Below are 25,254 nucleotides of genomic sequence, written 5' to 3'. Positions count from 1 at the left end.
CTTACTTTTGTGAAGACTGAGTTAGTACAGACAAGGAAAGGGCTTAGAACAACGCCAGGCATGTAGCGAGAGCTACATAAGTGTTTGCTAATATTATTTAGGCATTAGCTTATTCATTAATTCACTCACTCACTTATTCATTCACTGATTCACTCTATTCAGTCCACCACTCCCTTCCCACTCCTCCCGCTTCACCGGTCATTTGTTGAGCAATCCTGGTCCCCAGGCTCTCTCCCCTTCTTTCCCAGCCCCCCTTGCGAGCCCTGGATGGTGCCCACCACGCTGCTAATTACATAACAACTTCACTAATTCCTCCCAAACCCAAAAAAAACAAGAAGACGCTGTCTGGAGCGGGGGAGCCGTGCTACACCAGAACCAGGGTGTGGGCACTAAGCCTACAGCATGGGCTCCTCGGCCGGGGGCCATCACCTGGAGCTGCCCCGGAGAGGACCAGGCCACCCCCCCGAATCCCCCAACAAGGCAGTCTTGTCCGCTCTCCTCTTGGACAGGCTGGATTCTTCCAAGTCCTGACCTCGCCCAGATGGTGGCCTCTGGCCGTGCCCATTCCCTGCCCACACCTCAGGCTCTGCTAATGCCAGGAACCCAGAGCCAGCTCAGGTGGGAGACTCAGGTGGGAAGCTCGAACCCATTTCACCAGTGAACCATGGAGCTGTATGATGAGCATGATGATTGATGCTGATGGATGTGAGGTGGGCGAGCAGAAGATTCCACAGCTCCCTTCTCCCCCACAGGCCCTGGGAAAACAGGTCATGCTGGGGGAGAGTCTGTAAAAGCCATTAATTCCCTGAATACCTCTTGCCTGCTGGCACCCTCTGGGCCCCTTCTATCCTTTGAACAGTAAGGTCCAGTGGGGTGACAACCTGCATCTCATCAGTGAGGAAACTGAGGCTCAGAGAGGTAAAGGGACTTGCCCAAGGTTACAGAGCCGGTAGGTGTGGTCCCGGAATTCAAACCCAGGTCTCCTGACACCCCCTCCTTCTGCAGAGCGAGCATGTCTGGCATCTGGGAAGTTGGAGAGAGGCTGGTTTGGGGCATGACGTGATGTTTGGGCTAGAGGTTGGGGCAGGAGAGAAGGAGAGCGAGAGAGGCAGGGCTGGTTGCCAGGTAGGAACAATGGCGCAGGGTGGGTAGTGGGAACCTGGCCAGGTCCGGGGATCCTGGGAGGGCCCTGCTGGGCCCTGGAAGCAACAGGTTCATCCCGTAGAGCTGCCAGAGTGATACCAGCCTCAATCCGCTGACTCAGCGATTGCATCGGCCTTTTCCTGGAAACCAGCAGACTCGGCGGGGGTGTCCAGCAGGGAGGCACCTGTTTGGGAAAAGGGGGTGTGGGCCCCCCGTCCTTCCCTGTGCTCCTTCCCGAGCCCGTCCACATGTCCTCACCTCCAGGTGCGCTGACTGCACGCTTGGACCCCCAAACCACCCCCAGCAGCCCAAGTGGCTGTAGGGCTGAATCCAGGGTGCCACTGGGGCCCTGAGTGACCAGTGCCACCGGCCACTACCTCAGCCGAGAAACACAGCTTTCCAGCACATGTCCACCCCTGCCTTCGCAAAGCTTTCCTTCACCCCACCCTGCGGGGGGGCAGGTGTAGACAGGCATTGAGGCAAGGTGGATGTGACACCATTTGGTGTCGCTCTTCCTTGGCGGGTCACATCTTGAGGGGCATCAAAGTCGGGTTCAAGGCATCCCACTGCCCGCTGGGCACAAGATTTACCTGGGGGGCCAGGAGCACCCCCAGTCCACAGGCAGGAGGAGGGAGGGGCAGGGGGCCCAGCAGGGCCAGTCATAGGCACTTGTCACGCCCTGGAGGGGATAATAGGATCAGGGGTGCAGCTGCTGAAACTGCATCATTCCCACACCCAGGCAGGATGTGAGCAAAGAGGGAGGGCAGAGGCTCCAGGGGAGCCAGGCAGAGGGGCTGAAGCCTGGCTGGGAAGCAGAGAGGGCCTGTGGGCATCTCAGTATCTTCACTTCTCTCTGAGGCTCGGTGGGCTCCTATTCATCCAGGGGTGTGCTGATGAAGGATTAACAACCAGCTCTGACGTCGGGTGGTGACAGGGATGGGGGGCAGCTGGTTTCAGTAGTGTAAATACGCCCAGCATGGCTCATTTCCAGCACAAGCCTGACATCACTGAACGCAGAGCTGGGAAGGGCTGCTCCTGAGTGCCCGTCTGAGTGAACCGTGGTACGACACTGCGCCATGCTTCCCATCCCCATCTGCCCACCTTGCAGGGCTGCTGTGAGCACCGTGGTGACTGGTGGACATGCATGGGCTTCCTGAGTTGGGAACTGCTGCAGAGCTGGGAGAGGGTGATTGTTAGAGCAAAGGGCTTCAGGGAGTAGGCCCTGGGTCAGGTGGGTCTGGATTCAAAGAGGCTCTGCTTCTTATTTGCTCTGTGACCTCACTTCCTCTCTCTGAACCTCTGTTTCCTCCTTTGAAAAATCTGGAAGGTATATATAGAACCTGTTTGGAAGGTTGTCACAGGGGTTAAGGAGGTAAACAACGTGGATGAAATGACAAACAACATTTAGTACCTGGTGGTGGTGATTTTATTGTCACACTATGCAGCCAAGACCTTGGCATAAAGATTCAGACATCCCAGGGCCAAGTGGGTGGTCTCCAGAGCCTCTGGAGATAAGCATCTTTCAATCTTAGGAATTCTCCCTTCCCCTTCACTCCACCTTCGGGGCAGTCTCAGAAGGAAGGGGCTCTGAACCCAGCTCAGACACCCGCTGCCCACATACATGTATTCAATAAGCCTTAAGCACCCCTGGGTGCTCGGCCAATGCTGGGACCCCTGAAGGAGTCAGAGTGCACAGCCCTCAAGGTGCTGACCATCCAAAGGGAGCATAGAGAAGGAGATGTACCCTGTGATGCTGATGCCGTGGATTCCAGGGCTATGGGGGCAAGAAGAGGGCTCCTGACCCAGCCCTGGAGTCAGTGGGGAGCTTCCTGGAGGAGGGTGTCACGACCAACCACCATCTTGCTTGTCAGACGTTTTCCTCTCAGAGCTGAGGTCAGGACTGGGCATGTGCTCCTATTTCCCAAAGGCTGTGCCATCCCTTGCCCCCTGCCCAGCCCGCTGCTCTGTGGGCCTACCCTCCAGCACACAGCTAAGCATCAGGAGGGCTCAAGATCCAAGGATGTGAGAAGTGGGCAGGGCACCACCCTCAGGACCTCTGGGTCCCAGTCCAGGGCTCTGCTGACCTCTAGTGGCAGGACTGAGAAGTACTCTGCTCCCTCTAGAGCAGCGGTCCTAACCTTTTTTGGCACCAGGGACTGGTTACGTGGAAGACAATTTTTCCACAGACGCGGGGGATGGCGGGTGGCGGGAGATGGTTTCTGGATGATTCAAGCGCATTATATTTATTGTTCACTTTATTTCTATTATTATTACGTGTAATATATAATGAAATAATTATACAACTCACCATAATGCAAGATCAGTGGGAGCCCTGAGCTTATTTTCCTGCATCTAGATGGTGCCATCTGGGGGGTGATGCGATACAGTGACACCCGAAGTGTGTTGCTTATGTCCAGTCTACTAGGTAAGATGCAGCTTAATTGTCACTTGCCACTCACTGATAGGGTGTTTTTTTTTTTTTTTAATGTTGAGCCTTCTTTTAATTTATTTATTTTTATTTCTGGCTGTGTTGGGTCTTCGTTTCTGTGCGAGAGCTTTCTCTAGTTGCGGCAAGCGGGGGCCACTCTTCATCACGGCGTGCGGGCCTCTCACTATCGCGGCCTCTCTTGTTGCGGAGCACAGGCTCCAGATGCGCAGGCTCAGTAGTTGTGGCTCACGGGCCTAGTTGTTCCGCTGCATGTGGGATCTTCCCAGACCAGGGCTTGAACCCGTGTCCTGTGCATTAGCAGGCAGATTCTCAACCACTGTGCCACCAGGGAAGCCCACTGATAGGGTTTTGATATGAGTCTGCAAGCAATTGATTTATTATGGTCTCTGTGCAGTCAAACCTCTCAGCTAATGATAATCTGTATTTGCAGCCACTCCGCAGCGCTAGCATCACTGCCTCAGCTCCACCTCGGATCATCAGGCGTTAGATTCTCATAGGAAGTGCACAACCTAGATCCCTCGCCTGTGCAGTTCATAGTAGGGTTCACGCTCCTATGAGAATCTAATGCCGCCGCTGATCTGACAGGAGGTGGAGCTCAGGCGGTAACACGAGCGATGCGGAGGGCTGTAAATACAGATGAAGCTTCGCTCGCTGGCCTGCCACTCACCTCCTGCTGTGTGGTCCAGTTTCTAATAGGCCACAGACTGGTACTAGTCCATGGCCCAGGGGTTGGGGACTCCTGCTCTAGAGGAAACTAGTTAATGAACAGCAATCACTTTTTTTTTTAAATGATGATGATGATATTCATCATTTTACAATTTGTAAAGTACCTTCTCAGTCAATTATAGGCAGCAGGGGGAGGGTGCAGGACACTGGACTGAAATCATATGGGATTTAAGTCCTGAGTCAGGTTCCAGCTGGTTATGTGACCTTGGACAAGTCATGTCACCACTCTGAGCCTCATTCACTCTGTAGAATGGGTGACAAAAATAGGGCTATTGTGGGAATTCCCTGGCGGTCCAGTGGTTAGGACTCCGCACTCTCACTGCCAAGGACCCGGGTTCACGGGACATGACCAAAAAAAAAAAAAAAAAAAAAAAAATTAGTGTTGTTGTTAGGATGAAATGACATTATGCTTGGTGCATAATTTGAACTGAAAACAAAACCACCATAATTGTTATCATAATAAAACTTGCCCAGTCTGCCATATATCCTGCATATATCATAATGCTTTTTGTAAAGTCGTTTTCAAACTGTCACCTCCTTTAATCTGCATTATCATTCCAATTTAACAGGGGAGGGAATTGATCAAAAACAGGAAGTAACTTGCCTAGAGTGTCATGGCTTATAAGTGGTAAAACAGGACTCAAAGCCAGGTCTGCCTGACTCCAGCTCCAGTGCTCACTTCCCCACACCCTGCTTTGGAAACCCTAAAGCACCTTAAAATTTCCCGAGTCCTTATTGCCTGATTTAAATAAATAAGCATAGCCTCTGCCCCCTTCAGCCTCTTTCTCCACCTTCTCCCACACCCACACCAATGCCTGGTGGGCCTAACAGCTGACCCCTTCTCTCCTTCCTGACCAGGTCCCTGTCCCTCAAGGCAGCTCATGAGCCAAGAGCTTGAGAGTAGCTTCCAAAGTTCATGGTGTCCGTACTCCTGCACCCACCCCAGCAGACGACTGTTCATCCTGTTCTTCACGCTGCTCAGGGGAGGAGATTCCATAACTCCACTTCCTCCACCCACCCAGCTGTTTGTTACAGTTCCCACAGCTGGGAAGTTCTACTTTATGTCTAACCAGAGTCCTTCCTGCTGCAGTTTTGGCCCATTTCCTTTTGTTCTTCCTCTGAGGAGTGTCAGAAATATAATCTTGGCCGGACACTTGAGGCCCAGAGAGAAGGACCCTGGAATGGGGAAGGATCACTCAGGGACAGGAAGTGAGAGCTGAGCCCAGGTTCAAATCCAGGTCAGGGCAGCAACAGTGGCTGAGCTGGTCTCCTGGTGCCCAGGGCAGCCTCATCCACAGCCTGAGGACACCTGTGCTCACCCCCTGCCCCACTGCCACCATGTGGCTCCTAGCAGGGGCGTGGTGTGGGAACCGAGGGGCGGAGCGGGTGCGAGGGGACACAAAGACCTCAGGCTCAGGAGTCACGTGGAGCTGGGTTCGAATCCCCTCAAGCCCCTCAACAAACACTTGCTGAGTGTCTCCTCTGTGCCAGACGCTGCATGCGGCACTGTGGCCACAGCCGGGGTCCCTGCCCTCTTGGAGTTCACAGTCCAATGGGGGAGTGACAGTCAACAAGTCAATAGATAAATAAACAGGGAATCCCAGAGTGGCAAGAGGGAGGTAGGGAGACCACGTATGCCACGGTGATCATGGAAGGGCTCCTGAGGAGGTGGCATTTGAGCCAAGTCCTGAATAACAAGAAGGGGCCAGACCTGAATATCTGAAGGGAGAACATGCCAGAAGGAGTGAACAGCCAGGGCAAAAGCCCCGAGGTTGGAATGAGCTTGTCATCTAAAGACCAACTAGAAAGATGGACAGGGCAGCGAGACTGCATGGGGTTCTCATTTCTGGACTCACGTGGTGCCTTTCTCTCTCTCTCTTTTTTTTTAAAGGACTTTTTTTTTTTTTTTTTTTGGCAAAACCTCGCAGCATGTGGGATTTTGGTTCCCTGACCAGGGATCAAACCCACGCCCCCTGCAGTGGAAGTGCGGAATCTTAGCCACTGGACCACCAGGGAAGTCCCACGTGCCTTTTTGAGTGTCAGTCTTCTCTGTAAAATGGGATCAACAATACCTGCTTAACATGAAGATGGACATACAGGCCTTATCCCAGGGCTTGGTAAGTGGTCAGTAAATGGTACCTGGTTTTTTGTTTTTTTTTTAATAAATTTATTTATTTATTTATTTTTGGCCGCGTTGGATCTTCATTGCTGTGCGAGGGCTTTCTCCAGTTGCGGCAAGCAGGGTCTACTGTTTCGTTGCGGTGCACAGGCTTCTCATTGCGTGGCCTCTCGTGTTGCAGAGCTCAGGCTCTAGGCACACGGGCTTCAGTAGTTGTGGCACGCAGGCTCAGCAGCTGTGGCTCATGGGCTCTAGAGTGCAGGCTCAGTAGCCGTGGTGCACGGGCTTAGTTGCTCCGCAGCATGTGGGATCTTCCCAAACCAGGGCTTGAACCCGTGTCCCTCTGCATTGGCAGGCGGATTCTTAACCACTGTGCCTCCAGGGAAGCCCGGTACCTGGTATTTTATCATTGCTCTAATAACAGGTTCATGGGTGGCATCCTTCAGGTTTAATTTCAACACCATGCACCAGCCCCAAATTATCCACACCATGCACACGGGCTGCTCAACCATTCAGTGAGGTGTTGAAGTGTTTTAGGTCTTGTCCAGGTGTACTGCACTTCACAGTTTATAAAGCATTTCCTCCCATCCTTCCATTGCCCTGCAGAGTTAGGTGGCTGTGGAAATCTTTGGAGTCACTGGATGGCAGAGTGTCTGTCTGTCCCGGGCCCACAGCAGGTGCTCAAAGGATTTCAGGTCCAGGTCCTGACACTCCTGCCTCCATGATGAACTTTCAAATTCCAAAGGCCTTTCTTACCAAACTTCCTTCATCTGCAGAAAGGATCATTTTCCAGCCACATAGATTCCTAATCCTGGGAGGTTCTGAATCACAGCTAAGCTCTGTTGGAATCAGAAGCTGAACCTCCGTGTAAACCCAGAAAAAATACTGGAGCAAGAATGATCCTTGGACCCTCTCACATGGAAGCAAATCAGGAGCAGGCCAAAGTCAAGGTCACGTCAAGGACTCGAGCCACTGACTCCTTCTCTCTTCCTGACAGGAAACAGCTTCTCCTCAAGCCGCTGGTTCCCAGAGGAGGGCAAATCCTGGGTCTCTCTGCTCTGCTGTGTCCTTGTCCTGCCACCTCCATTTCAGCTTTTCAAGTTGTAGCTTGGGTGACACCACCTCCAGGAAGCCTGGCCTGATCCCTTGTAAGAGCTGGCTACTCCCTTATTTGCCCACCCACAGCCCCAGGGTTCTTCCCACCAGGGTTAAGTTTCTGTTGAAGTTTTACTCACAGGTATAAAGTACACAGATCTTGAGTGGTTAGCTGAATGGATTGTCCCCAAATGAACAGCCTGTATAAACAGCATCATCAGACTCCTCCCCCAAAAGTTACTAGTCCTGGCCCAGGGCGTCCCCACCCTGACCTCTACCCTCAATTAGTTTTGCCTGTTTCTGTACTTTATGCAAAAACAATTATCTAAGAAGTCCCCTTTTGTGTCTGGCTTCTCTCTCTCTTTACGCATAGTTGCAGATGGTTTATTCTCATTACCGTTCCAATGTGAACGGTAATACTCATAGCATTTCCATGTGTGACTAGACCAGAATTTATCCGTTTTACCATTGATGAGCATTTGGGTAATTTCCAGTATTTTTGCCAGTTAATGAATAGTACTGCTAAGAACATTTTAAATACTTCGTGTTTTGGGGGGCACATGTGTACAGATTTCTGCTGGGTGTATATGCAAAGAAAGAAGCAAGGGACTTCCCTGGTGGTCCAGTGGGTAGGACTCTGTGCTCCCAGTGCAGGGGACCCAGGTTTGATCCCTGGTCAGGGAACTAGATACTGCATGCCACAACTAAAAAAGATCCCGCATGCTGCAACTTAAAAAAAAAGATCCCGTACACCGTAATGAAGATCCCACATGCCGCAACTAAGACCTGGCGCAGCCAAAATAAATAAACAAACATATATATATATTAAAAAACAACAACAACAACAACAAAGAAAGAAGTGAAATTACTGGGTCATAGGGTGGTCATGTACTTGGCGTTAGCAGATGCAGCCAAACTGCTTTCCAAAGTAGTTGTGCCAGTTTACACACTGCCAGCAGAGTAGGAGAGTTCCTGCTGCCCCACATCCTAGGCTACTCTCAAAACTGTCTGGTAGCCCCCACACTGCATCTGTTCACTTGTCTGTCTCACCAATTAGGGTAAGAGGAGGCTGTCCGAGCCCACCTGGCCCACAGGAGACACAAATGAGAGAGAGGAGAATGAAGGGGATTAGAACGAAGCACAGAAGGGGACTTCCCTGGCAGTCCAGTGGTTAGGACTCTGCACTTCCACTACTGGGGGCCTGGGTTCGATCCCTGGTTGGGGAACTAAGATCCCGCAAGCCACATGGTGTGGCCAAAAAATAAACTGCAGCAAAATTAACTCTAAACAGACTGCAATAGGGCTTCCCTGGTGGCACAGTGGTTAAGAATCTGCCTGCTAATTCAGGGGACAGGGGTTCAAGCCCTGGTCCGGGAAGATCTCACATGCCGCGGAGCAACTAAGCCCGTGTGCCACAACTACAGAGCCTGTGCTCTAGAGCCCACGAGCCACAACTACTGAAGCCTGCGTGCCTAGAGCCCGTGCTCCACAACAAGAGAAACCACCACAATGAGAAGCCCGCACACTGCAATGAAGAGTAGCCCCCACTCGTCACAACTGGAGAAAGCCCGCGCGCAGCAACGAAGACCCAATGCAGACAAAAATAAATTTTAAAATTTATTTATTTATTTATTTATTTATTTATTTATTTATTTATTTATTTTGCGGTACGCAGGCCTCTCACTGTTGTGGCCTCTCTCGTTGCGGAGCACAGGTTCCGGACGCGCAGGCCCAGCGGCCATGGCTCACGGGCCCAGCCACTCCGCGGCATGTGGGATCTTCCCAGACTGGGGCACGAACCTGTGTCCCCTGCCTCGGCAGGCGGACTCTCAACCACTGCGCCACCAGGGAAGCCCAAAATAAATAAAATTTAAAAAAATAAATAAATAGACTGCAATAAGTTAAAATATATTTAAAAAAAAAAAAGCACAAAGAGGGAGAGAGGGAGAGAGAGGAGGGAGGGAGAGAATGAACAAAGAAAGGTGAATATCTCTGTGCTGTGGGCTCCATGCTGGCTGCCCCGGAGGTAAGCACCTGCTGGGGCTGAAGCTTGGCTCCTGGTTCACCCTGAAACCTCATTGTGCCCTAAAAATGAACAATTGAATAAGTTTCTTTCTCAATTCATTTCAGGATAAAGTCTTCTAAACAATAGGTTCAGAGTTTGGGAACTATTGAGGGGGCAGAGAACAGCAGGATCCCCTCAGTGACTGCAGAAGGGGCTTGGCACTGGGCGGGAAGCCTTTGAGATGAGCTCCTGGAAGCCCATGGCTTGGACACTGGCTGAGCAGACAGCCTCAGGGGCCAAAACCCCTGCCCCAGACATGCCCACCCATCTCCTGTCCCGCCCAATAGCACCACCACCTCCCTCCGTCTCCTGCAGCAGGCAGGGGCAGGGCCCTGGGTCCTTGGCCAAGGCCAGATGCCAGGGCAGAGCCTACTGGGCAGAGGTACCACTGAGAGAGGGGCTCCCCCAAGATGCCTTGCCTGGATATACCTCCTGAAGTAGACCCCATGGGACCCTGTGCAGCCTGCCTCTCTGCCTGGCAGCACGGCCCCAAAGAGAGCCACCCCCTGCCCCCGCCAGCCCCCAGCAGCCTAGCCCAGACTCCGGTGTCAGCCAGATGTGCCAGGGCAGGTTGAATGAGGAGAGCTTGTTTCCTATGCTTTGCCAACCTGGTGCCAACCTTGGCTATCTCCGTGCAGATTCAGCACTGGAAGAAGCAGAGAGGCCATTTGGTCTTTACTCAGTGCAGGGAAGTCCCGTTCCTGGACTTTCCGAGTTCCTTAAATCCTCAAGAAACAGAGGCCTCACCACCTCACAAGGGCTTCCATGTTTTGGCTATGCAGCTCTGACAATAAAAGCCACATTTTTTTGCAATTTCTTATGGACCAGGCACTGTGTCAACCTTACATACTTTATTTCACAGTGGCTCCGTGAAGTAGGTACTATTATCACCATCCCCATTTTGCAGAGGTGGAAACTGAGGTCTAGAGCCATTATGCATCTTGCCTAAAATCACATTGTGTGTGTGTGTGTGTGTATATATATATATATATATTTTTTCCTACCTCTGTCTGATGAAAGGGCCTAGAAACAGTGACACCTCAATAGCAATGAGCACACCCAGTGCCCAGATCTTAGTTTCTAAACACCACCCTTCAGTAAAAGGAACCATGCTCCTTAGAGAAATGGCTGATTCTGGTGCTGAGAAAGGGAAAATACAACATGAACCTGGAGCATCGTGTGCCAGAAAGTTACGAAATGCTCAAAAAGAAAAAAGAAGGATGGGGGATATCACAGACACAGGAGCTAATCTGACAGAGTTCCCAATGGCCAAAGCTGGAACAGTCTGAACAATAAAATAAATAACTTAGTATTGAATTATAACCCAAAGAATAAGATAGATAAAGGCATGGGTCCATGCTGATAGAAATAAATGGGGGGAGGGGGAGGGGGGAGGAGGAAAAATCTTCCTAACAGAAGAATTCAAAATAATATATGTAGATATAGCTTCCAGGAGGTGGAGTATGGCTTCCCCCCCAACTTGAATGTGGGCTCCACTTGCTTCAAATAACAGACTGTGAAAAGGAGAAAATAGTAACTTCACAGTGGAAAAGGCTGGCAGACACCAACTCAACCATGTAATCAAGGTTAACACAACCAGTAATAAGTCATGGGGACATCATGTGCCTCCTGGGATGATGTGACAAGAAGGGCGCTTCACCTCTGTGGTCTTCTTCCCCCAAACCCACAACTCCTGCCCAGTCACGAGCATCATACAAACCCAAACAGAGGGACAGTCTAACAAAATACTGACCAGAACTCCTCAAAATTGTCAAGGTCATGAAAAACAAGGAAAGACTAAGAAACTGTCACAGACTGCAATGTGGGAACATGGACTGGCTCGTGGAACAAAAAAAAGGACATTAGTGGAAAAACTGTTGAAATCGGAAGAAAATCTAGAGTTCAGTTAATAGTCATGTACCAGTGTTGGTTTCTTAGTTTTGACAACTGTTCCATGGTCATGTAAGATGTTACCATTAGGGGAAACTGCATAAGGGGTATACAGAACTCTCTGTATAATCCTGCAACTTTTCTGTAAACCTAAAATTATTCCAAAGTAAAAGCTATATTTTAAAAACTCATACGGGGGGGCTTCCCTGGTGGTGCAGTGGTTAAGAATCCGCCTGCCGAGGCAGGGGACACGGGTTCAAGCCCTGATCCAGGAAGATCCCACGTGCCCCGGAGCAACTAAGTCCGTGCGCCACAGCTACTGAGCCTGCGCTCTAGAGCCTGCAAGCCACAACTACTGAGCCCGCGTGCCACAACTACTGAAGCCCGTGCGCCTAGAGCCCGTGCTCTGCAACAAGAGAAGCCACCGCAATGAGAAGCCCGCGCGCCGCAACAAAGAGTTGCCCCTGCTCGCCGCAACTAGAGAAAGCCCACGCGCAGCCACGAAGACCCAATGCAGCCAAAAGTAAATTAATTAATAAAAAAAAATCATATGGGGGACTTCCCTGGCAGTCCAGTGGTTAAGACTCTGCACTCCCAATGTGGCCCCCCCAAAAAGAATCATACAGGATATAAACGTATGAACCAGCATTCAAATTCAAATATGTCTGTCCCCTTAGCCCATACATTCCACCTTCCCTGCACCACCTCATGTTAGAAAGTCATTCCCAAAGCCTTCTTCATGGGTCTGAACTTCTTCCCATCTGCCCACGTTCGCCCTCTCGGACCCACCCTAACTCATTTGTTTCCTTTGCCCCATGACCTCCTCTTGAGAGATGAAGGATGCTCCTACCCCCTCAGGTGTGTACACATCTCCAAGCTCATTATCCCCAGGTCCTTCCACTCTCTTGGGTGACTTGGGTGTCAGTGAATGTTGGCCTCCCTAGCACCTACTCCTCCTTTGCAGTAGCCATCAGATTCCACTTGGGGATCCATGGGGTTCCAGAGAATATAACCTGGTTCCGGAGATAAAGCACATGACTTAGGCTAGGTCTATTAGCACACACCATTCCTTGGCCACCCTGATCAGCCCAGAGGTAGCAATGTGACCCAAGCAGGTCTAAAACATCCCAGGACTTTGACAGGGAATGCTAGGACAAAGACAATTCTCTTCCTCCATTTTGGATGTAAATGAAAAGCCCCTGGAAGCCTTAGGATGAAGCCAATTATAGGGACAACAGAGTAGAGAAATGGAAAGAGCTGGGTTGTCAATGACATCAATGAGCCACTGGATCAAGCCTTGACTGAAGCCCATCCTGCCACTACACTTCTCAGTTGGCTGAGAAATGCCCGCCCCCCGCCACCACCACCCCCCCCCCCCCCCAAGTACCATCATACATTAATTTCTTTTATGAAGGTATATATATATATATTTTTAAATTTCCTATCAGAAATATGATAGCACTAACAAGTCAGATTCTTTCCTGGTGCCTGTTTAAAGGCTTATTGATCTCTTAGCAAAGCAGGCCAACATGGGCTACAGGGAGAGAGTTTCTTTTTAAAGCAACGAGTGTCTCCCATGCATTCTTTTTTTTTTTTTTTTAATTAATTTATTTTATTTTTGGCTGCATTGGGTCTTTGCCACTGCGCACGGGTTTTCTCCAGTTGTGGCGAGCAGGGGCTACTCTTCGTTGCAGTGACCAGGCTTCTCATTGCAGTGGCTTCTCTTGTTGCCGAGCACGGGCTCTAGGCTCATGGGCTTCAGTAGTTGTGTCTCGCGGGCTCTAGAGCACAGCCTCAGTAGTTGTGGCGCATGGGCTTAGCTGCACGTGGGATCTTCCCGGACCGGGGCTCAAAGCCATGTCCCCTGCATTGGCAGGCAGATTCTTAACCACTGCGCCACCAGGGATGCCCCAACCATATGTATTCTTATAGGAGGGAGGCAGAGGGAGATTAGACAGACACACAAAGAAGGCAATGTGACCGCGGAGGCAGAGAGTAGAGTGATGTGGCCACAAGCCATAGAATGCTGGCAGCCACCAGAAGCTGGAAGAGGCCAGGAACAATTCTCCCCTAGAGCACATCTCCTCTACAAGACAGAGCACAGCCCGGCCGACACCTGGATTTTGGCTCAATGATACTGATTTCAGACTTCTGGTCAGAACTGTGATAGAATAAATTTCTGTTGTTTTAAGTCATCTAGTTTGTGATAATTTGTTAAAGAAGCTGTAAGAAAAAAATCCAAGAACTAATATATTCTCTTTAATATTTAAGACTATTTGAATCTGATATTTTGTTAATTGCGGCCAAAAGCAGTCTAACTGGTATACAGCCCCTCTCTCACCCTCCTCTGGTTAAGAGGTAAACTCTACAGAAGGGCCAATGCCCAGTGGGAGGTAGCCAGAGACCCTCCTGATCTTTAGCTGGTGAAATAGGGCTGGGGTGGAGGCAGCACCAAAAGGCTCACAGACTCCAAGCAAAGGCAGTATGGGACTTTATTTACAGACAGGTCACAGCAACCAGGGCCCACACAGGCTCAGGCCAGAAGACTCCAGATATACATACATGTACAGGTCCCAGCACCCAGCAGCACCAGAGCCATTGCCAGCCAGGTCCCTGCCAGAGGGACCAAGAGTCAGGCAGTGTTGAGGGCAGGAAAGGGAGAGGGCCCCAGCCCTTGCCAGATATCAGAGGTCACAAGTTGTGGCCCCCAAGCCAGAGGAAGAAACTACCCTCGTCCCTGAATCATGGACACTGAGTAGTATGACAGGGGAGACCCCCTCCTGTGTCCAGCCTGTACTCTCAACGCCAGGTCTCGAAACAGAAGTCCCAGTGCCAGCATCTTGGGGCATGGAGACACTGAAGGCCCCCTCCAGACCTGTCCAGGAGCCGGGCGTGGAGCAGGTGTCCCAGGCCATGGCTGCCCATCACACGGGGGGCTCCCCCAGTTTGCTGGTGGCACTTGTGATCCGCTTATTTTCCCGGAGGTTTCGGAGGCGGGCACTGAGGCTGCTGATCTCTTCCACGTAGGCCTGGGGCACCCACCCTTTCTCACCATCTGCCAGGCGGACGCCCTCCAGCCAGCCTAAGGGCACATAGGCCAGGAGTTGCATCAGTGGCATCAAAGGAACATCTGGGCTAGGTCTGCGAGGAAACACCTAGGCCCTGATACAAGCCTCGTCTGCAGCCCTGGGGCCGAGGTGACATCATCTCAGCATCCCCCAGATCCAGGAAGGAGTATGCCTCTAGCAGACTTGTAGATGAGCTTCTGACCTGTTTTTCCTGACATCCTCTGAGAAGGGATTTCCCACTCTCCCTCATCAGTTACTCTCAATCCTAATCTTTGCAAGCAGGAAGTCCCTCCTCTTGTCTAACTTGATTCTTGAATGCTGTGGTTGATCAACCCTTGCATAACCTCTTTCCTGTGCAGTCTTAGCTATCTAGCTACTTCCTGCCCACTGAAGCCCCATCAGGGCGGCCTTCCCAGGAGGCCCCTCTCACCATCACTGGTCCGGGTCCTCACTGCCAGGATGTCAGTCTTCTCCAAGTTCAGCTCGTCTGGCTGCAGTGCCTTGTATGTCCTGACACACTGAACCTGGGGGCGGTCTGAGAGCCCAAGGGAGAGTGAGGGAGTCCCCAGGGTAGAATGGGGCAGGGGGAGGCAGGGAGAGGCAGCAGGAGCAAATAAGGGCTGGGAGGGTAGTCTCTACTGCTGCTTTTCCTCTGTCCAACCTAGCCACTCTTTTCTCTGACCCTAAACACAAGTTCTAGGCGAATCCAGTCTCTCCCGGCTTCAATACTGTTTCTGTGCCTGGGCTCTCATCTTCCCAGCTCAATTCAATACTTTGTTCCTGACTTCCTGGTCTAACTGCCCCCAGAAAGCCCCCACAAAACAGTAATGGTCCCTTTGTATGTCCCCTCATGCTACTCTGATGTTCCCTCCAGTCCCTCCTTCTCAGCTGAGATTCAAGCCACATCACTCCCCCATTTATAATCCTCCAGGGCTTCCCGCTCCTCTTAGAATAAAATCCAAAGTCCTCCCCACAGCCTACAAAGCCCAACACAGGCTGGTGTGGCCCCCCTTGCTAACCTCCTCACTTCCCTCATCTTCCCCTCTCTCCTTCGCTCATGAAGCTCAGCCGCACTTGTCACCCTGCTGTCCCTCAAACACTCTAGGCTCCCTCCTCCTTCAGGGCCTTTGCACTGGCTGTTCCGCCTCCCAGGAATGATTTTCCCCAGATCTTTTCATGGCTGCCCCTCACCATCCTTCAGGGGCCTTCCCTGACCACCTCTTTGGAGTGGGAAGTTTACCCTCCAACCCAAACAGGACCTCTAGCTCAAGTCAGAGAATCAGCTCCAGTCCAGGCCCTCAGCCGCTTTTACCACACTAGGTGGGCTGGGAGTATTGGGAAAACCACAGGCCTTGGGGCCAGACCAGCCTATTGGCTGTATGACCTTGCAGGTTACCTAACATTCCTGGGCCTCAGTTTTCTCAGATGGGAAAAATGAATAGGATTTTTGACTAGTGACTAATAGGATCGTCATGAGGATTAAACAAAATAAAGGCATATACAAAGCCCCTAGCACCCAGGCACATGGAAGGGACTGGGTGGAAATGAGTTCCCTACCTTCCCCTTCATTAGCTTAGCCTTAACATCCTCTCTCAGAAACCTTCCAAAGCTACCTGGTACCCACTACACCAAGATGCTCTCTGATTGGGCTGCACCCTAGCTTACCAGCCTAATTTCATACCCAGAGAAGCCTCTGGCTCAACAGAGCAGATCCCTCATCCTACCACCCCCACCCCCATGCCCCAGCCACTCTGGTTTCCATCCTTTTTGCAACTGATGCAACGCTAGAGACAGACCTGGGTTCCAGTCCCACCTCTGCCACTTACTAGCTGAACTTGGACAAGTCACTTTACCTTTCTGAATCTGTTTTCTAACTTGTAAAATGGGGACGAAATGGGAGGATGTAAAAGGCTATGTCATCTCCAGGGTGCTACCTGTGCACATGGAGGTTGGTCTGTCCTATATCAAGCCTACCCATCCTTCAAGCTTTCACAGAGCTGCCCCTGCCTGCCCCAGGCCAGTTGATCTCTCTTCGCACTAGCCCCGCTGGCAACAGGACACCCGGGGCTGGAGGAAAGGGGAGAGCAATGAGGTACCCAGCCCAGGGAATGTGGCTCCAGTCGGGGTAGGGGACAGGCTGTTACCTTCCCCCTCGCTGATGACCTCCCTGTCCTCCTGGGGGGTAGAGGGGCACATGGCTGAGATCCATCGCTGCTTCTCGCTTCTAGGGAAAGGGGGGCTGAGTTGTCACAGTATGCAAAGTGCAGTCTCCCAGGGCCAGGGTGGTGAAACCGGAGCTGGGAAAACTGGGTACGATGTCCAGACCTGGGACCCAGAATCAGGTCTTCTCTATCCCAGGGCCCACCCACGGCCCTGTTCCCAAGCCGGTGCCCCACCCAGCTCTGAGCATAAGAACAGAACAGGTGCAGGACACCCTGGATGCCAGCTCTGCCCATGTCCAGCCTTATGCCACCATCCTGAAGCCAGAGATAAAGGCCTTGTGCCTGCCAGGGGTTCCTCTCCCCATACCCAAGCCTACTCACTCTGTCCGGGCCCTCAATAGGAACTGGTGCTTCGTGTGCTGCCCATGGAGGAGCTGAAGGAGGAACACATGGCCAGGGATGCCCTGGGGCTTCAGGCTCAGGTCCTTCACCTGCAGCTCAGCCATCTTGGCGTGGACGAAGACAGCGAATTTCCCCAGCCTGCAGGACCAGAGGAGGCGAGGTCAGCCTGGCCCCCACCCTCAGGGGTTCTGATTGCAAGAGAGGAGAAGGGGTCACCTGTCCCTCTAGGACCCCCCTCAAAGAAACTTGGCTGCACAGGGCACCGCTTCCCTGGCAGCCAGCAAAGTCCCTAGAAGGAATGGGGGCTCCATTCGTGCTGGCTCACTAACAGAGGTGGAAGGTGATGGAGACCAGTCCCTGGCCCCCAGGCACACTTTCCACTTCTCTCTGAACCTCTTCCTGGAGGCTCTGCTCCAAAGAACCAACTGGGCAGCTCCCCTGATGAGATCTACGGACTGTTTCGTGTCTGACTCTCTAACCGGTAGAGAAGCTGAACTTTGTCTCGTTTGCCGCTGTATCCCAGCACCCAACACTGCCGGGCCCACTGTTTGGGTCTGATAAACCCTTGTGGGAAGGATGGGTGGGTGGGCGGGTCAAGGCTGTTCCATAAATTCCTTCATCTCAACCCATCTAAACAAAACCAGTATCTCCTACCCCAAACCAGGTCCCTTCACTGTTCCCCATTCCAGTGAAAGACACCACCAAGTTGCCCAAAAGGAGACTCAGTCCTCATTCTCACCTCTTTCCTCCCTCTCCCCCGACACCCAACCAGTAGCTGTGTCCTATCTGTCTATCTCCTTATTGTCCCCAGAATCCAGTTATCTCCAAGCCCATTACCACTTCTGGAGCATCTACTCTCATTTGGGCAGTTACAAGAGCTTCTGGTCTCTGCCCTTCCAGCTCATTCTCCAAATGGGCCAGGAGTAAATATCACTCCTCTGCTTAACTCCCCATGTTCCCTACTGCCTTCAGAAAGTCTAGCCTCCCTGCCATGACTTTCAACATCCCACCTTCCTTCTCCTGCCCTTCCCCTCTATAAATCCAGCCATACTAGGCTTCATCATCTCCCAAATATACTCTGCTCTTGTACCCTTCTGTGACTTGGCTATATCCCCCCAAATTCCTCTACCTGAAAAACTCCTACTTATCCTTCAAAACCCAACTCAGATGTTCCTTCCTCTGTGAAACTTTACTGATTCTTACCCCACACCAGGAGATACTACAGTATACTACCCCCTTCCATCCAAACCCTGAACAGGTGGTTATCAGGATGTATTTTCACGGGTCTGAGAGCTCCTACACACTTTGGAGGGCCCGGTACAGAACAGGGATTCAGTGACGCTTCATTGAATGAATGAGTAAATCAGCAATGAACTCTTCTCACGGCATAAGATGTCCATCCTTTTCATGGCATAAGATGTCCCATCCAGCCTTAAGGCTTACTTCATTCCAGAAGTCTCTCCCTCATCCCAAACTTATAATCATCAAGGCTAATACTGAGTGAATGTTCATTATGTACCAGGCACTCTGCTAAACTCTTCACATATTATCACATTGAATCTCCCTTCTATTTTACATATGGAAGACAGGATAGTACAATAGTTAAGAGCCTGGGATCTGGCATCAGACAGACCTGGCCTCCTCCTGGCTCCTGCACTTACTAGCTCCATGATCTTGAGAAAAACAAGGGAGATTACTTCTCAGGAAGATGATTAGAGGATTAAAGGGAACAATCCACATAGCATGCCTGGAACAGAATACACGCTCAGTAAATGTTGATTATTATCATTATAACTCAGGGGAGATTGGGACTCTAGGGTTGCACTTTTAATCTCTGCTCCAATTAGCTTAAGCTCAGAGCAGCTTCAAAGTTCTTGGCACACAGTTCAGCCCTTGATTCTCAGGTCCAGAAGGTGGACTTGCCCTAGCTCTGCCTTTCCTAGGGGAACCTCCAAGGCTCAGGGTGCCCTGGCAGCACAGCCTGTCAGATGGACTGATTGTGAGCCCATTGGTGGGGAAGAAGAGAGCTCCACTCTCATCTACACCCACCCCCACCCCGACTCACTCCTTCCTCCGGGAGAGAAGCAGGCAGTCATTGAAGAGGTGCAGGTAGACCGCCTTGCTGGACAGCTTCAGCTTGGCAGGGGGTGCTGCGGGCAGTGGGGCCAGCTCCACCAGCTCCCCGTGCCGAACCAGCCAGCGGGCCTGCGAGATCAGCGGGAAGATCTGGGAGGATAGAGGAGGCAAGGGGGAGCCCAGGTCAGCCAGGAGCAGCAGGGCAGAGAGCACAGGGCAGGGGATGGGAGGGCTGGACAATGATGAACTGGCTTGCAGCCCCCAGGGAAGGAGGAGACAGGGCTGCCCCTTTGCATGCCCCATCCTATCGGCTGAGGTCATGCACCTTGCCCTCAAAGTGGATCTTCTTGCTCAGGTGGATGAGCTCCTCTGTCCTCTTCATGGACTGCACACTGGCATTGCACTCTTGCACCAGCTGGGGAGACCAGAGGTGGGTCACCTGCAGCGCCCCCTACCCCGGCTCCCAGAGCCCAGCCTCAGGCTCCCACCTGGGGACCAGAAACTCTGAAGGCTGGGGCTCCTTTAGAGGCACACAGGGATTCCAGGGAGGCCCTTGGAAGCCAGACATCCCCCGCCCTGCCGAGCTCACCTCCTTGAGTGCATTGAAGGCCTTGGTGGCCATGTCTTCGTCTTCTGAACCCTGTGCTGTCCGCTTCAGGATGTTCTGGAGGGTGGAGTCAGCACAATGAGGCAGGCTGTGACCTCTCCCAGTGACCCTGCCCAGCTGTGGGTGCCCGGAAGGGGCTGTGGAGGGCACAGCAGCATCTCCCCCACCCAGCCCTCCCCACAGCCTGGTGCCCTCTAGGTACCTCCACCAGCATCTTGAGGCGGGTGATCCTCTGAAACGGCAGGATGAGGAAGGAGGTGAGGGGCAGACGCTGGCACACGGGAGACTCCTCCAGGCGAGCCAGGATGCTGGGGAACTTGGGGTTCTCCAGGCTGGAAAATGGGGAGAGGGGAGGGTCTGAGATCACAGGTGATCCTGAACTTCTGGATCCACGACTCCAGCCACCCCATTTGTCCTTGAGGTGCGTTCTCAGGTCTAGCCTTCTCCTGGCCAGAGAGCCCTTTTCAGGTACCCCTCCCCTCCCAGGTCACCCTTCCTCACCCAGTCCTCTGCACCTACTGCTGCCTGAGACTCCCCTATCCTCCCCCACCTCCCCTTTCAGAGCCCCCAGCCCTACAGCAGCCGCTGGTAGGTGCGCTCCTGATAGGCCTGGTTGGTGACATAGGGCAGGTAGACGCGGCGGAAGGCCGGACAGTGGTACAACACAATATCGCACACGCTGAAGCGCAGAACATCGGCCTCCAACCGCTGCTCCAGGTCCTGTAGGAACCTGAAAGGTCAGAGAGGGGTCAGGGCCAGCACCAGGATGAGACCCCAGACATGGGAGCCCAGGCTCGGTCCCTGACTCCCGGCGAGGCCAGACCACTCCCTCACCTCTCGCTGGTGCTCTTGACCTCGGGCAGTTTGGAGAACAGCCACTGCTTGTCCTGCACCCCCAGACACTCACTCAGCTCGGTCGAGCCTAAGAAGTGTCCCACGGCCACCGACAGGCTGTGGATGTATGAGGCCTCGGACGTAATCAGCTCAAATTTGGCCTGAGTGAGGGCGGACGCAGGATTGAAAAGGCGGAACCAGCCCACGCTGAATGCGACCGCTTCGCCCACCACGCACACCCCAAGCCCTGGACACCACCTCCTTAGACGTAGCTGCACTCCCGTGTCGCCTCCCCTTCTCTAGCCTCACCCAGGATCTGGCGCCAGATGGGGTTCGGAGACACGCCTCCTGCTTCTTGCGATTGTCCAAAGCCTACTGCAGCCCTGGTTTGCGCCCCTAGCTCCGCCCATCCAGCCGGGCCCTAGTCTTCTGATGGCCCTGCCCCTCCCTGGTGCGCCTCCCATTAGCCCCGCCCTCCCGCCGACCCCGCCCCTGCTCTTCTTCTCGCTAGGGCCTGCGCGCACCTTGCGTTTTGCGCTCTGCATGGCTCCCTGCTCCCAGTCCCTGCTTTCAGTGTTCTCTGTCATAAGGCCCAGCCTGATTCCGCCCTTCCTCTGGCCCTGCCCTATCCTAGGCCTTGCCCCGTTGACACCGCCCCTCCATCGAGCTTCCCCACTCGCCTTTGGCTCCAGGGCTCCTGCGTCCTCGCTTGCATCCAGCCTCACCTTGTCGTGTTCTAGACCCATCTTCCCCATTGACAGCCCCTCTTTTGTGGCCCCTCTTTCCCCGCTGGATCCCATGCCCACCTACTGCAGTTTGTAGTCCCGCTGGCCGGGTACCCCTGCGGCCCGGGTCGCCGCAGAGTCCGCGGACCACCTATTCCTGACCCCGCCCCTTATGTTGCCCCGGCCTCTTTGGGCCCCAGGACCGCCTCCCACGGCTGGCAGTCCCGCCGGCCCCGCCCGCCGGGTCCCGGCGCCCACCTCCTGCAGTTTACAGTCGCGCAGGCTCAGCGTAGCCAGGACGCCGCTGCCGCGCACGTCGGGGATGTCTTGCCACAGCGAGAAGGTGGAGCCTCGCGCCGAGCGCTGCGCCCGGAAGGAGCTGCTCGGGGAGAGGTTGGCGCGCGGCGGCCCGGGCCCCTCCTCCGCGCCCTCGGCCTCGTCCCCCGGACCCTCCTCCTCGCGCTGCTGCCGCCGCAGTTCGCGGGCGCTGGCCACGTCGCTATATTCCTGGTAGAGGACCGCTGGGCGGGGAGAGGGGCGGGGGAGGGCCGTGGGGCGCCCGCCAGCCCTGCCCGGCTCTTCCCAGGCTCCCCCGAGGGCCCGCCTCACTTAACCAGCCTTTCCGATGGTTCGGATAGCGGGACTCAGTGAATTCATTAATTCACTCACTCATTCCACAAACACTACTTGAGCACCAATTGCGTGCTAGCCCCTGTGCTGGATACTGAGAGTTCAATTCTCTCTCTCTCACAAGAGCCCTACCTCTCAACTCTCCAAACCCCAGTTTCCCAGTACACCAAAGCCCCCAGACCCTTCCTCGGTGACCCCCTCCCACGTACAGTTAAGGAGGAACCGTGACTGGCGCCGCTCGCTGGCGCTTCTGGAACCCGGAGCCGGCTCTTCCTGCGCATCTAGCCTAAGAAAGGGAGTGTCAGGGCCCTTCTTCACCCGTACCCCGCCTCGGACCCAAGGCCGCAGTGGTAGGTGGTACCTGGGCTCGGGCCAGCTACCATGGCCCCCGCTCAGGTCAACAAGAGCCGGCATCGCCATAGCGTCCACCCGCATCTCTACAGTGCGCGACTCTCTTCCAGATGCTTTCCCTGGAGGGGGCAAGAGCTGAGGGAGGGTGGCCCCAAGAGTGGCGCTGGGCACTGGGGCACCACCACACTCCAGTTGACCAGGCCCCGGTGTCAGGTATCCAGTGAGCGTGAGCTGTGCCCCACCCCGCGTCTGGCTCTTGGGCTGTTCTTAGGGCCCAGGGGAGGAGGCTGTACCTTCCCGGGCAGCTCCGGGGCCTGACCCTGGGGTCAGTGCCCTGGCTGCTGAATTCCGTCCCAGGCGTAGGGAAGAGTGCAACCGGGTCATCAGCTCAGAGGCTGAGAAGCGCCTCCGCTCAGGCCCCTCGAGGCCCACTCGGGTGGGCCCAGGCAGCTCCAGCGGCCTAGGCGCTGCTGTGCTCAGGGCCTGTTCTGTCGCCTGGCTTGGCTCTAGGAAGACAGCATGGGCCTCAGGGCTCCCAAGGGCCTCTTCTTGCTGGTACACCCGCATCTTGCGCCCTGCAGAGGGAGGTGCGGTGAGAGAGCATAGGCTGGCATCCACTGGGGTCTCTCCTCTCATCCCTGCCACCGCTCTGTGGCCCTGAGCATCAGGGGGACATGCCTATGAGAAAGGCCAATGTTTTTGCCGGGTTCTTTCCCCAGAGTAATGGGATCAACAAGAGGGGCAGAGAGGAAGCAAAGTGCCTGACTGCAGTCGGCAAAGGGTGGGCAAAGGAACAGGGAGGCCAGGCCAGCCACTCACTGTGTAACCTCAGACAAGTCACTTGCTTCCCCTGAGCCCCAGTTCCCTTATCACTAAAATCTATCACTTGTCCCACCTACTTGGGGAATTTGGGGGCTTACGGGTCCTAAAAGAGCCACGCAACCTCTTCCCCGTCCTCCCCACCAGGCCACCACCCCCCTCACCCTGAGTGACTCACAGGCTGACTTCTTTTCCGAGCCGTGGCTGGCCCGGCGCTGTGGCTGTAGGTGCTGGGAGCTCCAGGGTCCCTCCAGAGCTGGGGACTGGGCACTAGGACAGTGTGGCCAGCTGCCAGCCCTGCTGGGCCGCATTCCCCCACTGGTAGAGATCTCGGTGTCTGGGCCTCCTGGGGATGGTGGCCATAGCAGCCCTTGGAAAGGAGCAGGGGTCCCCAGAGACCAGCGGCTGCCAGGTGCCTGCAGCTCCTCTGGAGCGACGGGGAAGAGATCCAGACACACAGGGCTTGGGGGCTGCAGGGTGGGCAACTCCGCAAAGGACAGACTCTCCTGCTGGCACACAGCTACTGGGTGGTGGGCAGTGCCAGGTGGCCCAGCCAGATGGGACTGGAGGGTGGGAGGTGGCCCACAGTCCATTCCTCCTTTGCTCTGCCACCCACCTGGGCCTGCAGGGGAGAAGGCATCAGAGCGAGACACAGGACAGCAGGGCTGGCCAGTAAGCACCATGTCCTGGAGACCTGGACAAAGCCTTGTGTACATACATCTGTACAAGCACACACACACCTTATTATATAGTAATAGCTAATGCTTACTTGGCACTTACTGAATGACAGGCCAAGTACTTTACACATCTTATTTCATTTAATCCTCACAACAACCCCGAGTTGATACTATTATTAGCCCCTTTTTATAGGTGACGAAAGTGAGGCACAGAAGTTGTTATTTGGTGAATAATGGAGCCAGGATTCAAACCCAGGCAGTCTAGCTTCTGAGTCTGTGCTTTTAAGCACCTTGCACATTTCCTAACTCTCACTGACATGCAATCAGACATACAGATACACACATTGTCACACAATCCCATGTCTGTTCCATTCACATCCACACACATTTTCTTCCAAGTATACACATTGACATACATACTTTCACAGATATACTCAGACATTTCTAATTCGCAGGCTCACACATTCACACACACTTTTTTATACAAGTACATATATTCACTCAGACTTTCACAAACACATGATGATGACCCATCAGATATTTCCATATCCACTCAAGTTTACTCACACTCCTGTTCCATTCACACTCACACACTGTGATGCAGATACAAACACACAGGCCCAGAAATCCTTGCTTTGGTGTTACCCAACCTCCCCTCCCGTGCCCAGAGTTGTAGCCTTTAGCGCTGAGTGGTGCCCACACCCATGCCAAGCTGGCTGGGAGGGTCACACACTGGCAGGCGGGCCACCACGCAGATCAGACTGGGCCCTCCCAAGAGACGGGAAGGGAAGTGCCTCAGCCCCTCAGCTTGGGGTGAGGGAGGGGTTCTTCCCTGCCCCAGCTCCCAGCCCCAGGATCGGGCCAGGCTGAATGGGTCCTCTCTGGGCAGGACGTCATCCCGAGGGAGGCTGCCGGAGCCTCAGGACAGGTCTACTGATCAAGGGGTCTGAGCCCCCCAGCCCTTGCCCCGTGGCCCTTTGCTGGCTGCCCTCCTGCAGCCCCTCACCTCTCCAGCCAAGGCCCACTGCTGATGTTGTGCGGCTGCTCCGGCAGGGGAAGCCCTCTCTCTGCCCAGCTGGCTGGGGGAGATCCCACCCAGACAAAGAGTTTGATTCATCAAACCCTGTGGTAAGGCAAGCGGGTAGGGAGGGAGGGAACAGGCAGCGGACTGGGCGGGGGCCTACCCTAGCCTGGCCTCGCTGTGGGCAGGCTGGGCAGCAAGGACCCCCAGAGGCCCCTTCAGGCCAAAGGGGCAGTGCCCAGCCTCGCAGGGCCAGGAGACCCAGGAGACAGAGACTGAGAGACCGAGGGACTGAGACCTGGAAAACTGAGACCCTTTAGACAGCAACCCAGAAACCAAGACCCCAAAGCACTCAAAACCAGAAAACCACAGACACTGAGACATTCAGGGACCCA

General features: G+C 53.8%; 1 protein-coding gene across 1 annotated transcript; it reads right to left on the bottom strand.

Annotated features, from left to right (window-relative positions):
* Positions 1-14,411: 14,411 nt before the first annotated feature.
* ARHGEF19 (Rho guanine nucleotide exchange factor 19) lies at positions 14,412-23,754 on the bottom strand. The gene is made up of 15 exons (XM_007459272.1): positions 23,340-23,754; positions 22,636-22,917; positions 22,353-22,461; positions 22,201-22,277; positions 21,620-21,882; positions 20,637-20,797; positions 20,380-20,532; positions 20,005-20,134; positions 19,785-19,859; positions 19,521-19,610; positions 19,185-19,345; positions 17,099-17,257; positions 16,700-16,779; positions 14,986-15,090; positions 14,412-14,569 (listed from the first exon to the last, which is right to left on the bottom strand). The coding sequence occupies exons 1-15, from the start codon at positions 23,752-23,754 to the stop codon at positions 14,412-14,414; spliced, it is 2,418 nt and encodes an 805-aa protein (XP_007459334.1).
* Between the last annotated feature and the right edge of the window lie 1,500 nt (positions 23,755-25,254).

Source organism: Lipotes vexillifer, unplaced genomic scaffold (assembly GCF_000442215.2).
Source record: "Lipotes vexillifer unplaced genomic scaffold, Lipotes_vexillifer_v1.1 scaffold496, whole genome shotgun sequence".
In the NCBI taxonomy this organism is placed as follows: Eukaryota; Metazoa; Chordata; class Mammalia; order Artiodactyla; family Lipotidae; genus Lipotes; species Lipotes vexillifer.
The sequence above is the reverse complement of the archived record's forward strand: the minus strand, read 5'-3'. Positions and strand labels throughout refer to the sequence as shown.